This window comes from Argopecten irradians, chromosome 15, assembly GCF_041381155.1.
Source record: "Argopecten irradians isolate NY chromosome 15, Ai_NY, whole genome shotgun sequence".
Classification (NCBI taxonomy): Eukaryota; Metazoa; Mollusca; class Bivalvia; order Pectinida; family Pectinidae; genus Argopecten; species Argopecten irradians.
This window is the reverse complement of record NC_091148.1, coordinates 34,614,833-34,633,817: the sequence shown is the minus strand read 5'-3', so window position 1 is coordinate 34,633,817 and position 18,985 is coordinate 34,614,833. Positions and strand designations below refer to the sequence as shown.

Genomic DNA, 18,985 nt, shown 5'->3' with positions numbered 1-18,985 from the left:
GAGGTCCAGAAGATGTTTGGCTTAAGTGTTTCAGGAAATATCATATCGGTGTTTACCATGTTGATGCGGCTTAAAAGGTGTCCAGAAATTTTCTCTTTCTAACCTCTGTTTCTCCTTGACATGCCGTGTTTATAAGAAAATCATCGCTTTCTCATCCTTTAGTTGTTGTTTTTTGAGATAAGGGCTTAACGCGTTTTGTTTGTGATATCTAACAATACCTCGCTAAGTTGTCTCCTGATGATAGCATTACCCGACTGTACATGTCGAAGGAGGTTATAAACTTCTGTGCTTTTACTGTCGATGCTGACTGAAAGTGGTCCTCGAATGCACCTCTTTATCAGTCACTGTTTCTACTGAGGATGTGGACCCAGTTTAATCGTGGCGAGTCACGCCGTTTATAAATTAGCGCCGAGTGGACATAGCGAAACAGGCCGACCGGGCAGTGCCGAGTCATCCAAACCGAGCTCTCATCTCATTTCATCTAATTCTCAGCCTCTGGTTCTCCTGGCACTACTTGCTTACTTAACAAGTCTTAGGGGCTACCTTTTATCTATGTTTCGTCTGGCGGTGTGGTTTTAAAAAGTTCAACTCCCTCTCAGACTTTCTGTTTCTGCTGGCAATGCGGCTCAAAGAATTCAAAGACTTTCTCATCATCTCTTTTTTTGTTGGTGATGCAGGAATAACGGATTCAAGGAAATAATTTCATTTTCAGCATGTTTGTTTCCGTTGGCGAAACTGTATCAACGAACTAAATGAAATCATCTCACTTTCAGCATCCCTGTTTCTGCTGGTGTTGCAGGCATGAATCAAATCAATGAAATCATCTCATTCTCAGCGTCTTTGCTTCTGTTAGGGATATGGGCGTAGAAGATCCAGAGATTATCTCATTCACAACATCGTTGTTTCTCTTGGCAATACATGGCACGCTCCAAAATACAAGCTCTTTATCGACAACTTTATTTTCCCAGGTATGCGGACGTAACGAGTTCGATGACGTTTTAATTTCCAGCAGCTTGATCTATCCCGTATACATTTGTTTTTCTCCTGGCGATTACTGTAGCAATATTTGAACAATTTTCACGAATTCTCTTCTTTCGCAAGCAACGTCAAAATCACAAATCTGAGAAATGATGATAAGGCACTTATTTCTCATTAAGTAGTCACAAGCATGGTTGCCAAGAGCAACCCCATTCTATCAGATGAAACCCGCTCCCACAGACTTGACGACTTACAATGTATTCAGTTCAACTTGTTTTAGGGGAAAATACTAAAGGATCATTTTTGTTGTTGTGATGATTCACCAAATTAGGGCTACCGAGACCTCATGGAAATTGGTTACAAAATCGTGTGAATATTGCTCCTTTAGTTCTATTCGTAGAAACCACGCGGACCTTGATAACAAACATGCAAAAATGAGATTTATTTTCTGGATGTAGATTTGAATACTAAGAGAACTTTTTTGTAAGGAATTGTGTTACAAATGCTACATTTTTTCAGTATTTTTTTCTCTCTCAAGGTTCGCCCCAGTAAATACCTAAAGAGGATGGACATTTTAAATGACCCATAGCCATTGATTTAACAAAACCATTCTACTGTACTTGATTACTGTGTGAATATGTCTATTTCAGCCAATTCAAAATTTAGTTCACAATCCGTTCTGTCACAAGCTGGTGCAATAACGAATTCCTCTATTCTCCAATACACACGACAGGAAAAGTAATAAAAGAATATCAACTTATTCAACCCTTGAGACACATTTAGACTCTTCTAAATCAAAGACTGGATCAGCCCATTATAAAACTTCAGGGATGAATGGGTAAACCGTGGTGTGTAAAGCACTTATTTACACTCTTGCATACACTCAACATTCACATCAGAAACTCATTAAACATAGAATAGAACCACAAGTTTTGCGCATTTTTATTCATTTTATGATATTAAAACAAGTATTAAACAAACATAATTACAGGTACGTTTTTGTAAATAACGTTATACAAAGTACAGCAGAACCTTGACATCACAAGGTCAGTCTAACCAACACATCGAGTACTCGAGCTGCAAAAAAGTCAAAGGGATCAAAACTCATTTTCATACAAATTTTCAATTAAGCTCAAATAACTTCACTATGGTTAGACCGACTTCGAGCATATATTTGTGTGATTATTCAAGGCACTAAACTTACTCATAGGAAACTGTTTAATTTCGCGTATGTTTGAATTTCACATATTTCGCATGTGTTTATATTTCACACATTTCGCTTGCGAATAAAAATCAAGATAATCAATTCACAAGACAATGTGTCACGCATAGGTACAGTAGAACTACAAAACTCTATTTTAAATTGGAAAAATTGAGTCACCATGAATAGGATTGTGTTGACTCATTCAATCCTAAAAACACAAGTGAATTCTTCTAGTTCAAAGACTGGGATAGTTCATTGTGAATTTTCAGGGGTGAATGAACATGAGTGTAATGAAGCCACGGAAATATTTCATAATTTCCTAAAATTTGGTTTATAATAATTTTTCTACCAGACTTTTAAGTCTGAGATTATTATTCTTGGGTAACTTCATCTTTTCATATACAACGTTCTCCTGTCGAGCAATATACATTTATTTGACTCCTTCACCCTTGTAGACACATTTAGGCTCTTCTAAATCAAAGACTAGACCAGCCCATTTTGAAATTTCAGGAATGAAAGTATCCTAAGTTTATGTTTTACTATAAAACATAAAATATAGATAATAAATATGTTGTAAGATATGGACAACATTAACATCAACTCTTCATACAAAAACATCTATTGAACTCTAATGATTATGAATTTATAATCTATATTTTATTATGCAAATTACAAGTATATCAATTTTAAAAACACTTGTTCTATTTCAGAACATCCATCAGAAAATTTATGAGATGTTTAAAACATAGACTTGTCTTATCCTTTTGTATTTATTCATGAAATAAATTTTAAAAAATAAACAATAACGATACATCTAACTTATTCAGTAAAAAATATATTTATATTTTGTATCATAAAGATACACACAACTTATTCTGTAAAATATCACTTATATACCATAGGAAAGCATTACGGAAGTTAAGGAAAACCCCTTAAGGAGCCTCCTTAAATCTGTAATGCTTTCCTATGGAGAATTTTAAGTTAAGGAATTCCTTAAAGTTAAGGAATGTTCATGAAACTGGGCCCCGGCCGAAACAGTCTAAGCTGGTGAGTACAGATAGAAATGTGTCTGTAGTTATTAGTTTTATGTCTGTTCGTTAGACAACCTTTCTGAGCAGCACACTATACTTTCATAACTGTAGTATTAATACATCCTTTACTCATATTAATAATTTGTAGTATTTTATTTCAATAATGCAACTAAAAACTTATCAAAAAGCGATGTCGGTTGAACATAAGAATTTTTTTTTCCAGTTTTCGAGTGATTCACAAATGGAATAGTCTACTGTAACATGTTGTGGATGCCAAGAACGTGTAACATTTTGAAATACTATTAGACAATCACTGGAAAAATACTTATTTTTATACAAACACTGATTTAACTACAGATATTGTAACAGAAAATTGTACACCAGAAGTCACTGTTATTTAATTATTGTATACTTATATGATATGGACATAGAGGCTTACAGCCTATGTCCATCATTTTTCGTATTAAATCGTAGTAAATTAGATATGGTCTCGTCCTCCACTATTCTAATTGGATTGTACAAGGTCATGTGGAGGTTGATATTTCAAATCTCAATCCAATGTTTCCATTTAATAATTGAATACAGTATAACAGAACTTTTTTCCCCAGAATTACAAGGTCTTGGCAGAAATATGGAGTTAAATAGATCAACAATATAGTTGTTACATGGAATTTTGACTATCTTTGTTATTAGGCCATATTACACATCAACATCATGCAAGTGGTGACAACCCCTGTTATACAGTAAGTGGATGTATAATATTCAACAATACAACAAAGTACATATGTCAGAATATTTAAATCAGTGACAATACAATCCCTTGGCAAAGCATCCAACTACTTAAACATTATGCTTAAAACATATTCTCGCTAACATATTAACTTCAGTAAAATACTAGGTACATATATAATGTAAGTAAAATATATATACTGTAATGCTGTATGTAACATAAAACCGCTGTAGATATAGATATAGATATGACTGCCTTGACTCTTTTAGTTCACGTCTAACTGTGAACATCTTTCTCTTCTTAATTATCACAAAATCATATTGAGGTGTTTTGTCGCCAACGTTTGAGTACGATTTGTCACACATTCCTGTGTTTATGGTGACATGCAAAGCCACGAACACTTGGTCACACTTACTGGCAGGTGGCACTAATCATACCAATCTAATTAACTCATTCACCCCTGAAGACACAAATAGACTCTTATAAATCAAAAACTAGACCAGTCCATTATGCAATCAGAGGGGAATGAGTTAAAAGACAGATCCTTATTCTCACTATAGATGATCTGACAACTTTGTCACATTCTAGTGACTGGAAGGTACATGTAATTAAATTTTTTTGCCCACCTGACTTCGTCAACTAAAAGCTTAATTTTGTCAAATATTCTAACAGCTCTTGCAAGTTCTCTATTTGACAATCTGTTTAAAATACAGATCCTTATAACCACTCCGTTATATGAAGGATCTGACAACATATCATAGGGGGTCACGTCCAGATGACCTTTATACCACGTGGTCTTCATATCAGATACATTTTCTACACCTTGTCACATCCATTGAAAACGATATTTCGTCCCAGTATACATATACAATTAGCTTTATTGTGCTCTTTGGGCGAGATGACTACGTAAACCAAAATAATTCTGACAGTTTTTTCAAACTATTTCGTCCCTGAAATTCACTGTCAAAATTTTGCAAGTAGCAATTTGATTGGCCATTTCCAAAGGTCACCTGGACATGACCCCTAATGGGATTTTCTCAGATCCTCTTATCAAACGTAGTGATAAACTAGAACACTGACACGTCAGAAAGGGCCCCGCTATGTGTCTGACGTGCCAAGATGACTGATTTGCAGCCTTTTTGATTCTAATCATATCATGTAGCCATTTTGATTCAAATCATATTGACTTTAATTAATATATTAAGCAATGAATAATTTTATTTATTATGTCATAACAAATTGTTAATAAGTCCAAAAATGGAAAATGTGTCCACAACCTTTGATGCAGTGACCCCATGATCTTACCTTTGGTCAGTCAAAACTTAGGTGAGTTGACTTCTTGTTTAATTCTGAACAACTCTGCTTCATTATAAATGTTGTAGCAAAATGTTCATGAGAAAATAATTTTTTTAAATTTGACCTTGACCTTTGACTTAGTAACCTTGGCCCATGACCTTACCTTTGGACAGTCAACTCCTTGTTTAATTCTGAACAACTTTGCATCATAATGTTATAACAAAATGTTTATCAGTTAAGAGCAACATTGTGATTTTTTTAAATGTTAAAATCCAAGATGGCCGATTTTTTAATTTAATTTCAGCCTGAAAAATTACCAAGCAGATCTAGGATGGATGGGGAATCATCATGTAAAATATGGGGAAAATACTCCACTCCCTTCCATCATTAATGTGCAAAAGAAAAAAAAACGGACAGACGGACGGACGGACAGACAGACGGACAACCTGATTACTATAGGGCACCCGCATCTCGATGCGGGGCCCTAATAAGGATCTGTATTTTAATCAGATTGTCTATTTGAAAGGTCACTATAATGTGACCCCTAATGGAATGTTGTCAGATCCTCCACGAAACAGAGTAAGGATAAAGATCTGTATTATAATCAGATTGTACTCAAACCACATCATTTTACTATCTTCAACATATTTATATCACCATTTCTGGTGAAACCTACTTGACAAATATTTGTAACTTTCTTCACTGTCTGAATCTGCATCACACAAAGTTAACGTCCGCTCATGATTTGGCAAAGTGCCTTTTTGACTAAACTGGCCCTGGTGTACTCATCATTGATATTCCAGGGGTTACTATCACTGTCGTTATATCCAGGGCTGGACAATGACATAGCTGAAAAGGCTCTGTGTGTGACAACATATAGAACAAGTAGTTTCACTTTGCTCATTTGATGTATATCAAAATTATCAAATAACGGTACACAGTATAACTTGCAAGTTTGGAATCTCTCTCTCTCTCTCTGTCATCCTCAAAGTAAGTTTTTGTAGGTCTGTGATTGGTCAGTCTCCCCTGAAAAGGCATTCAGTTTTACTATGTCATAGTCCAGAGGTGGATATAACGACAGTGATAGTAAACCCTAAAATACTGAGGATGGGATGGATATAATAATGGTGATAGCAACCCCTGGAGTATTGAGGATGTGGTGTATCATGGAATGATTGGTGTCAGCATGCTGCTGGAGTGGAAAATTTGATATCATACACACACGTCTCTTGTTCAAGGATTGAAATCACTCGATCAGTTATACCACAAAGGAATGATATCTGCAATGCAAAGAAGAAATAAATGAAATCAATCAAAAATCTACATAATATCAGTTATAGTGTATAAATATTCAATATTTCCACTGTTTCTAAGGAACAATTACAAGTACATCAGTAATTAAAGCAATCTTTTGAGATGTCAATATTTTATTTCATGGATGATGAGTTCTGGAGAGACAGTACAATAGCAATAGAGGTTTTCCCAATTTATGATCTATGAAAATATATTCTAGTCATTTTCATATACATTCCCATTTAACTTAATAATTAAGTCTGAAAAATGTGACAAGTCCCTGTGCTATTGCTAATAGCTATATTCTTCTGTTATTTTTTAGCACTCAGAATGTTTGTTTTGAACTTATTTTACTTTACCGTTTATATCACTGCATTGAAAATTTGAAGATTTTATAATGGATATTCAACAGGGAAGAGGGAGGGTAAAATCCCTTAGGACACATTTGGACTCTTCTGATTCAAAGACTGGAACAGTTCATTATGAATTTTCAGGGGTAAATGAGATATTATAAACCAAGGATAAACAGCAATAGCTCTGTCATTTCAAGATAATTGATTACCAGTAAGTACATACAGTTACATGTCGTCACGAATGCCGGAAATCAACTCACCACAGATTTACGAGGAGCCTCCCCTGGACAGAGATGGGATGCTCCGTTTAACATATTAAGGATGTATAGTCCCTCGGACATGTATTCCCACACCGCCTTCTCGCCCAGTAACTTTGATGCCCGTGGAAACTGCTGCTGTTTCACACTTTTAAAAGGACAAACAGTGTACTCATATCCTGAGGATTTGAAGGGGAAACAATTCCGACTCAATTTGAAGAAAACTCCTTCTGGTCCATAATTCTGAAAGTAGAGAAAGAAGTGGGAAGTTTTAAAATATAGTAAACTAAAATGGACTTAATTGAGAAAAATTGTTAACATAATGACACATAAATGTCTTTGGAGGAGGGGGATTTAGACAATGTTTTATAATCCATCTTTGCGTAATACAGGGCTATCTGCCCGTGTCAGAAGAAATCAGTTATATTTTTAAAAGCAAAATTATATTGTTTTTGTTGTAAAATATTACTTTACACTCACAAAACCGTGAACTCTAATATGCAAATACATGCATGGAATACAAAAACATAAACAACAATAACTGTATTACAAATTCGCCTATTAGTGCAGTATGCAAGTTACCAGTCTACAGCATACTTCAGTAAAAACATAGCAAAGATAACTTACCTTTAGTATGATTTTGATAAAAAGATTTAAATCTGTTGACCAGTACAACAAATGTTTCACTTGTTTTAATCTGGTTTTTTTCAAAAATCACCAGAGCAGAGACAGTGAAATCCAGATTTAAAAGTACATAAAACAGTACTAATTAATATGTTTGAATAAAGCTACCAAGTAATACCTGCCATAACTACAGAATTGACCCCTATAATTACACATAAAGGACACCTGTCTATAAAGGACAAATCCATTTTGTACAATTTACTACATAATTGACCCCTATAATTATACATAAAGGACACCTGTCTATAAAGGACAAATCCATTTTGTACAATTTACTACATAATTGACCCCTATAATTATACATAAAGGACACCTGTCTATAAAGGACAAATCCATTTTGTACAATTTACTACATAATTGACCACTATAATTATACATAAAGGACACCTGTCTATAAAGGACAAATCCATTTTGTACAATTTACTTCATAATTGACAACTATAATTATACATAAAGGACACCTGTCTATAAAGGATAAATCCATTTTGTACAATTTACTTCATAATTGACAACTACAATTATACATAAAGGACACCTGTCTATAAAGGACAAATCCATTTTGTACAATTTACTACATAATTGACCACTATAATTATACATAAAGGACACCTGTCTATAAAGGATAAATCCATTTTGTACAATTTACTTCATAATTGACAACTACAATTATACATAAAGGACACCTGTCTATAAAGGACAAATCCATTTTGTACAATTTACTTCATAATTGACAACTATAATTATACATAAAGGACACCAGTCTATAAAGGATAAATCCATTTTGTACAATTTACTTCATAATTGACCACTATAATTATACATAAACGACACCTGTCTATAAAGGACAAATCCATTTTGTAATATTTACTACATAATTGACCCCTATAATTACACATAAAGGACACCTGTCTATAAAGGACAAATCCATTTTGTACAATTTACTACATAATTGACCCCTATAATTATACATAAAGGACACCTGTCTATAAAGGACAAATCCATTTTGTACAATTTACTACATAATTGACCACTATAATTATACATAAAGGACACCTGTCTATAAAGGACAAATCCATTTTGTACAATTTACTACATAATTGACCCCTATAATTATACATAAAGGACACCTGTCTATAAAGGACAAATCCATTTTGTACAATTTACTTCATAATTGACCCCTATAATTATAAATAAAGGACACCTGTCTATAAAGGACAAATCCATTTTGTACAATTTACTTCATAATTGACCCCTATAATTATACATAAAGGACACCTGTCTATAAAGGATAAATCCATTTTGTACAATTTACTTCATAATTGACCACTATAATTATACATAAACGACACCTGTCTATAAAGGACAAATCCATTTTGTAATATTTAATACATAATTGACCACTATAATTATACATAAAGGACACCTGTCTATAAAGGACAAATCCATTTTGTACAATTTACTACATAATTGACCACTATAATTATACATAAAGGACACCTGTCTATAAAGGACAAATCCATTTTGTAATATTTAATACATAATTGACCACTATAATTATACATAAACGACACCTGTCTATAAAGGACAAATCCATTTTGTAATATTTAATACATAATTGACCCCTATAATTACACATAAAGGACACCTGTCTATAAAGGACAAATCCATTTTGTACAATTTACTACATAATTGACCACTATAATTATACATAAAGGACACCTGTCTATAAAGGACAAATCCATTTTGTAATATTTAATACATAATTGACCACTATAATTATACATAAAGGACACCTGTCTATAAAGGACAAATCCATTTTGTAATATTTAATACATAATTGACCACTATAATTATACATAAAGGACACCTGTCTATAAAGGACAAATCCATTTTGTACAATTTACTACATAATTGACCACTATAATTATACATAAAGGACACCTGTCTATAAAGGACAAATCCATTTTGTACAATTTACTTCATAATTGACCACTACAATTATACATAAAGGACACCTGTCTATAAAGGACAAATCCATTTTGTACAATTTACTACATAATTGACCACTATAATTATACATAAAGGACACCTGTCTATAAAGGATAAATCCATTTTGTACTATTTACTACATAATTGACAACTACAATTATACATAAAGGACACCTGTTTATAAAGGACAAATCCATTTTGTAATATTTACTACACAATTGACCGCTATAATCATAAAAAAGGACACCTGTCTATAAAGGACAAATCCATTTTGTACTATACACTACATAATTGACCCCTATAATTATACATAAAGGACACCTGTCTATAAAGGACAAATCCATTTTGTACACCTACTGCATAATTGAGCCCTATAATTATACATAAAGGACACCTGTCTATAAAGGACAAATCCATTTTGTACAATTTACTACATAATTGACCACTATAGTTATACATAAAGGACATCTGTCTATAAAGGACAAATCCATTTTGTACAATTTACTACATAATTGACCACTATAATTATACATAAAGGACACCTGTCTATAAAGGACAAATCCATTTTGTACAATTTACTTCATAATTGACCCCTATAATTATAAATAAAGGACACCTGTCTATAAAGGACAAATCCATTTTGTACAATTTACTTCATAATTGACCCCTATAATTATAAATAAAGGACACCTGTCTATAAAGGACAAATCCATTTTGTACAATTTACTACATAATTGACCCCTATAATTACACATAAAGGACACCTGTCTATAAAGGACAAATCCATTTTGTACAATTTACTACATAATTGACCACTATAGTTATACATAAAGGACATCTGTCTATAAAGGACAAATCCATTTTGTACAATTTACTTCATAATTGACCACTACAATTATACATAAAGGACACCTGTCTATAAAGGACAAATCCATTTTGTACAATTTACTACATAATTGACCCCTATAATTATACATAAAGGACACCTGTCTATAAAGGACAAATCCATTTTGTACAATTTACTACATAATTGACCACTACAATTATACATAAAGGACACCTGTTTATAAAGGACAAATCCATTTTATACTATTTACTACATAATTGACCACTACAATTATACATAAAGGACACCTGTCTATGAAGGACAAATCCATTTTGTACTATTTACTTCATAATTGACCACTACAATTATACATAAAGGACACCTGTCTATAAAGGACAAATCCATTTTGTACAACCTACTACATAACTGACCCCTATAATTACACATAAAGGACACCTGTCTATAAAGGACAAATCCATTTTGTACAATTTACTTCATAATTGACCCCTATAATTATACATAAAGGACACCTGTCTATAAAGGACAAATCCATTTTGTACTATTTACTATATAATTGACCCCTATAATTATACATAAAGGACACCTGTCTATAAAGGACAAATCCATTTTGTACAATTTACTACATAATTGACCCCTATAATTATACATAAAAGATACCTGTCTATAAAGGACAAATCCATTTTGTACAATTCACTACATAATTGACCCCTACAATTATACATAAAGGACACCTGTCTATAAAGGACAAATCCATTTTGTACTATTTACTATATAATTGACCCCTATAATTATACATAAAGGACACCTGTCTATAAAGGACAAATCCATTTTGTACAATTACAGTGGAACTTCCCGAAACCGATCATGGTTGGTGCACATAATTTCGGCCGGTTTAGAGAGGGTTCGGTTTGGAGAAGTGAACCGAATACCGATCATTACGATCCTGATTTAATCGATCGGAAGTCTTTTTTTACACTAGTGTACCGCATGTATGCCTAGTGTTCGTTAAAACCGACCGATATTGATTGTTAATGTGAATGTTATCACAAAAGAGAGAATCATACGTTTAAAAGGAATGGATTACAACAATCTTGATTTTGTTACCGTTTTATAAACGTAGTTTAGTTAGTTAGTTGCGTGAATGTTCTTGTGGATGTTCTCGTCTGCACTAACCTACATACGGCCGATCGCTTCCGGTTACGTCAAGAATCAAATTAAATGGTCTAATTACACGATGATCAGTTGATGTCGGTCATTATATGACATAGTCATTTTCTAAAAACAATAACATGGCTTTGGCTTCTTCATACAGATAATTTACGACATATGTAAATAAAAAAAACCCGTGTGATTTGAATACGAAACTATCTCTTTATTACTAGCTCTGCTTGTTTTCTTACAGTAAACAAACCGCGTGCACGTGGTAGACTTTTGTTAAATATCTAAACAATAGACATGATTAAATAATTTCACCACTATCTCGGGTATAATTACCGTGTACCTATAGCCTTCACATCTGTATACATGCCCCAGGAAATGGCATGCGACAACTATTGTACAGGTACGTGTGTATTTCACGGTCGGTTGCTCAGACCTCAATGCAATCTATCGGTGTCGCTCAGGTAAGGCCGGTTTTCAGAAGTGTATTTTAGTTACATTTGACTATTCCGATCTCAAAATCGGTCCGGTATTCGGAATTGGGAGGGATCGGTTTTGGGAAGTTTTATATACTATTAATAAAGAGGAATTAATTCCGTACATGACATCCATGTTCGGTTTCTAGAGGTGATCGGTTTTGAGAAGGTTCGGTTTCGGGAGGTTCCACTGTATAATTATTTCTAAATAATTGACAACTTCATAATTATACATAAAGGACACCTGTCTATAAAGGATAAATCCATTTTGTACAATTTACTACATAATTGACAACTACAATTATACAAAAAGGACACCTGTTTATAAAGGACAAATCCATTTTGTACAATTTACTTCATAATTGACAACTACAATTATACATAAAGGACACCTGTCTATAAAGGATAAATCCATTTTGTACAATTTACTACATAATTGACAACTACAATTATACATAAATGACACCTGTCTATAAAGGACATTAATATGACCCTTTGATGTTCTTTATGTTTGATTGTAACTTTATTTGTGTGAATAATTTCTGAAAATGAGAGAATAACGATAATTACAAGCTATATACAGTACCTCTTTCTCCTCCCCATGTAGGTGTGAGGCAGCCTTGACGTACTCAAGGCGATGACGTTTCCCGATTTCTCGAATCTTTGCGTCCTCTTCCTTCCTTTGTATAACCTTATTACATAGATTATGGCATGGCACTGTCAGCACAGCAGCTGTATTTCCAGCTGAGAGAGACAAAAAATGTTGAAAAATTAAAAACATGATTTAATAAAATTAAAATCAGAAGAAACATTTGGCTATCTTATATTATTGTGAAATGATTAATTTTCGTGGGGGTTTAATTTTCGTGGATTTCGTTTTTTGACCAAAATCAACGAATTTACATCCCCACGAAAATATATATACCTATACCAATGTCATGTAAGTTTATGCGTTCATACATTGTAGGATGATTATTACCTCACTACATAAGGTCTATTTCGGGGACAAGCATGACAAGTTCAAAGTTGGAAAATATTGTTCAAACAAAGATAGTTTTTAGAATTTCATAGACTTCATCTACATGTACCAACAAACAATTGATTGAGTATATCATGACTCTATTAATGTGACACGTTAATTATTTGTTGGACACATCTGTAAAAACACTGGCTGAGTACCGACTCTAGATTGTGATTGTAACTGCGTTGTGTGTAGTAGAGCTTAGTTCCGCTTGAGAGATCAAACAATACAGGTGACAGTGTCGACTGTGTATTTTAACGGTAATGTGTAAGGTCTTCTCCACGAATTTAAGTGCCAACGAAATTGTAAAATTTTAGAATCCACGAAAATTGAGCCCAACGAAAATAAATGATTTCACAGTACCTGTACCTGGTTTTGTGATACCAAAACAACGTGGGTAAAGTACGATTTACCATCGATAAGTTCCACACTCCAGTGATTGTGACGCCAAAAAAATCACTTCAAAACATGACTTCACCGTCATCAGAAAATGGGACTAATTGACTGTAAGTTGTATTTTACCCACGTCGAATTGGTATCTCGAAACCATCGTATTTAAAGTTACCGTTGCATTCACATACATACAAGGTATGTAATATGTCATTTCTCTTGTAATCTCATGCTCCAAAGGACAAACCTGGTGTCTAGTTTTCCCCACATGTTTGGAAAAAAGCAGTAAAACAGGGGATCCCAGAGGGATTTTGACACCCACCATCAATAGATCTTTATCAGTCAAATGAAAGATGGATCTTTTCTCTGTTTTTCTATTCTTTACTTTTCCATTGAAATCATTTTGTTTTCAGTGTATAATCAGCATATCAACACATTTCAGTGACGTATTAGCATTCTAATTTCATTGACCAATCAGTAATTGACACGTTTCACACGACTTTGGAGCTGACACAATTCTGGGGCCCCAGCAACATACTCTCAAAATAGTATGTCGCTCAATGTCGCTTCCGAGGAAATCCCGACATATTGTTTGCGAGCGCCTTTGAGGAAACGAAGCTATGGAGTCGGACAGCGCTTATGCTGAAATAAAGGGAGGGTGCCAGATGGCGCTTATGTGTGGTAAAGACTTAAAACAGATATAATTGCTCTGAAATCTCTTAAATAATTATGAAATAGGTTCTTTACGGTCATATCCATACCACCATTATTCTTATATGATGTTATATTTCACATGTATTACATTCAACATGATACTTTACCGTACGTAGTTTAAAACCACTACATCTACGTTTAGTTTGTATATGTGTGTAATGGTGTGCGAGTGTATGTATGTAACGTAATGTACCTAATTAGTTACCACCCCCTATGTTTTGTTGTTACATAATTACTCACTTCAAAATATATGTAAATATAAACACACCGAAGGAAATAATCTATATAGACTCTGCCTGTTATTCAATCCTTCTGACTTACCGGTAATATCTTATAAATAAAATTTGTTGAAATGGAAATTATCCATACCTATCAACATAGTAAAACTGGTGTTGAGTACATACCCGCCCGCTTCACCCCGGGAGGAGGTGGTATCTCTTTCCACTCGTCACTGCCATCACAGCAGTCACAGAGTCCGTCATTTACCCGACTACTCGGTACACTCTGGGGGCGTTCATTAGGAATCTGGTGAGTACAGAAGAATCTGTAATAAAAGAAAATCACAAAGAATTTGTAACATATTAAAATTACACAGGAATCAGTAACAAAATCGAACAAGAAAATTTGACAAATTGTAACAAAATCAAATCATGTACTAGCCAATTAAATCAAAGTACTCAAAGTACTGCAAATACAACGCAGTGATATATCAAATCTGTTTTTGTTTTTCACATTTAATAAACACAAATATAACTTAGCTCCAGGAACATAAAAATTTCACCATAACATCACTGTAAGATATCTAACTGCTATCTTAACAGTCTTTCTTATAATTATAGTTGTTTATAAGTGGGACTCCAGGACAAATGCAAGTCCAACAAATGACAGACACTTATTGTACACAATTAGGGGTCTTAATAGACAAATGGTCTTAATACACAGGTAAACAGGTAAAATTTTGTATAGATTGGCGGCTTTTGGCCACTTACTTACCGAGGGCGTTTAAATAATTTTAACATAGGACGGCGTTTATTAATGAACCAAAATGTAAGTTGTGGGCCATATTTTAATTTTTTTTCTGTACTCATGGTACATTAATCTGCTACAGTAAACATGCATAAGCCTTTTATCATTTGAGACACATCATTATGTCTATAGAAAGGGGGCGTTTTACAATTTAACTCCTCTCTAGATGAGGGAAGGGACGCTTATAGGGAGAGTATAGGGAGAGGGGTGCTAATTACCCTGAATACTGGTACAGTAGTACCCCAAATTGAATTTTAAACGTGCCAGAAATAGCTGAATTCACAGTATGTATACTGCTATATTGTTTTACCTGCCGTTCGGACATGCTGATGTACCCGGTTCATCTGATCCGTCATCACAATCACAAAAGTCATCATTGACTTGGGAAAATGGAATGTTTTTCTGTAAAATAACAGAGACAACACTGTTTTAACCTAGATTTTTCAAACAACATAAAACAGAAAGAGAGAGACAACAAATAGATTAAATGTCACAATCAAAGAAACTATCCTTCTGAGCTGGAGCTCCTATGAAATATCTATTGTTAGCTTTGATAACATTTTAATCCCATTAATAGCCATGGTTGTTTATCAATAAGGGAGTTCAAAATATAAGTAATCTTTCAAGACTTTTAGTCAGTTTCTTGTAACTATCTGAGAGAGATCTTTAACTGGTAACTATCTGAGAGAGATCTTTAACTTGTAACTATCTGAGAGAGATCTTTAACTTGTAACTATCTGAGAGAGATCTTTAACTTGTAACTATCTGAGAGAGATCTTTAACTTGTAACTATCTGAGAGAGATCTTTAACTTGTAACTATCTGAGAGAGATCTTGAACTTGAAACATCTTGGTAGAGAGCAACTATTATCAGACCCTAATTAGTATGGAGGTTTTAAGATTCCAAAATGATGTGTAAAATTACAATTTACTCTCAATAAGTCCAACCATTCGGTGGATGTGACATCATATTTTGAAGTGATTTTTGTGACATCACAACCACTGGAATATGGGACTAATTGTACTTTACCCACATCGTTTTGAGATCCTTGTATTACTTTGCCACTGACACCAAAGCGTGAAGGACAAAAACAATTCTAGTTACTGTATTCTCTCAATAAGCGCCTTGTCCCTATAAGTGCCCTCCTTCTCTATTTGAGGGTTCAATTTCACTTCACTCGAAACTGAATACAGACTGAAACTATTAAAACTGTGTATGTTTCTCTGACCGATTTATTTTTACAAATTAATAACCAATGGCTTACTCTGTGCAATAATTTTGTGAAATGTTAGCCCAAATGGTTCTATCAATAATTAAGCATCCCTTCATTTTTTCACTGGAAGCTTACTGGGTTGAATTCAGTAAATAAACCACTGTGTCACAATAGCCTTTTATATTGGGGCTTATCTTACCAAGTCTAACTTCAGGTGTTTGATATGCTATCATTACAGCCAATAACCTCAAGATCACAATATAAATAGTTAATGTGCGTATGAATGATGCTCATACATACCTTTTTATCAAGACAAAAGAACATATTGCCTTCGATTGGTTTGTAGTATCTTGCGTCTGTCCGATGAACACCTTTAGGCAGATCAGTGATATCCATTTTCTCTCTATTCTTATCCTCTACAGGTCGATGATTACTATCTGTGGATTTAGATATTAGTGCCCGATTGTCAGAATTGTCTCCCTTGGCTGTCTTTTGTTTATCAACATCTATTTCAACATGCATATCAAATTCCTCAATTGCCTGATTCCTACGGTGTCGGTTCCCTCGGACTAAATTGATGCCAACTTCTCCATCATCTTCCATTGTTCTCAGTGCTGACAATCTATTGCTGATGTTGAGAGCGGACAAGGAAAAGATCTGGAAAGTTAGGAATATAAATCCAGCTGCCAGAATCAGAAGAAGAATATGTTTCCTCCTCTTTGTCAGCACATTCCTTGGCATATTGTGTAAACGTTCACCTTAGCTTGTCATTCTCTGAAATAATAATTTTTTTTTCATAGAAGAAATATATAGTAGCCATTGAGTTATCTACACTTATCCTCAATACTCCAGGGGTTCCGATCACTCACAGTCTCTACACCCCTGGACTATCTCATAGTAGGTCTGAAGGCAGCTCAGGGGAAAAAATCTGAACCAATCACAGGCCTGCAAATATTTCCTTTAAAGACTACAGAGAGAGAGAGAGAGCTCGAGTGACGCCCAACTTCAAGGACACAGTGTACCGTTATGCAACTCTTTTGATGTACATCAAATGACTAAATTACCTGTGCTGTTCTGTTGCCTCCAGTTTTACAATGAGATAGTCCAGAGGTGTAGAGATCGCAAGTGATCGGAACCCCTTGAGTATTGAGGATGATCCAAACTATTTATGTCATGATGTATGATATAATATATAAATTTCAATTAAAACAAATTTAAAACCTTAGACTTAAATAGAATTCTCTTCGATTTGGTTTGATTATATTTAACGTCCTATTAACAGCCAGGGTCATTTCAGGAAGAACTCCGCCGTAGCCGGTCCCAAGCCCGTGTTGAGAAAGGAGGAGGGGATAACCCTTGGTTACTAACAAGTCCAGAGTAGAGGTTGTAACCTAAATCAGGACTTTAAACAACCAAACAAACATTTCAGGAAGCAAATGTGTGATATTGAGGTTTATGTGATGGAGGAAAACCTGAATATCCAGAGAAAAACAACAGGCTTATGGTCAGTACATAGTAACTGTCCCACCTGGGATTCAAAATTGTGGCCAAGATGGTCGTCGTCAGATCTAGAGCTACGATTCAGTCCCATTGACCCTAATGATGCAAAACATCTAGCAGTCAAAATGTTACATTTCACGTGCGTCATGTAAATTTGTAATTAAATTCAACTATACCAAACATTTTTAACATAAAATCACATTGAAATGATTATTTATTACCCTGGCCTTCAATAATTTAATGTTTTAAATGTCATCTCGAAATGTGTGTCAGTCTATATTAAATAAACTTAAACTTAGAAAAAGTATTTTTTTTTCTATATTGTCATCTGTAGATGTTAACGAATAAATTGTATATTTTTCCAGATATAATTGTGTACATGTCTGCATGTAGCAACAAAAACATGAGATTTGTCGTTGACAAAACGTCAGTGAGAAATTCCTGTGAACAACCGACGCTGCTCCAGTAATTAACTAGTTAGCAGCGTTATTTGTAGTTAGAATTGTTTTCCTTTCTTACTTTTAAACAGAATTCTTATCTATTCTTGTAGTGAAGCCAAAAGCATAGTTGTATCCAGTAGACAGTGTCTTGTTTACATGAAACACGTCACCTTAGATGGAAGCCACCATTTTGAAAGTCACGTGACACTTGATTCGACTTGATTGAGAATGTCGACTTTGATACTGGCCGAAATGAGATCGTTTCCGTTCAAGTTTATAATTTTTACAAAATGCATATACATGTCTGTAAACAGATTTTTCTATTGCCATCATAAAGTTTGTTTCTCTTTTTTTCGTCATATCCATTCTGAACTTATCGGATGTT

General features: G+C 34.0%; 1 protein-coding gene across 1 annotated transcript; it reads right to left on the bottom strand.

Annotated features, from left to right (window-relative positions):
* Positions 1 to 1,904: 1,904 nt before the first annotated feature.
* LOC138308498 (uncharacterized) lies at positions 1,905 to 18,935 on the bottom strand. Its single transcript, XM_069249506.1, has 7 exons — positions 18,680 to 18,935; positions 16,961 to 17,434; positions 15,758 to 15,849; positions 14,826 to 14,965; positions 12,883 to 13,040; positions 7,146 to 7,385; positions 1,905 to 6,519 (listed from the first exon to the last, which is right to left on the bottom strand). The coding sequence occupies exons 2-7, from the start codon at positions 17,399 to 17,401 to the stop codon at positions 6,421 to 6,423; spliced, it is 1,170 nt and encodes a 389-aa protein (XP_069105607.1). The 5' UTR covers positions 17,402 to 17,434; positions 18,680 to 18,935; the 3' UTR covers positions 1,905 to 6,420.
* Between the last annotated feature and the right edge of the window lie 50 nt (positions 18,936 to 18,985).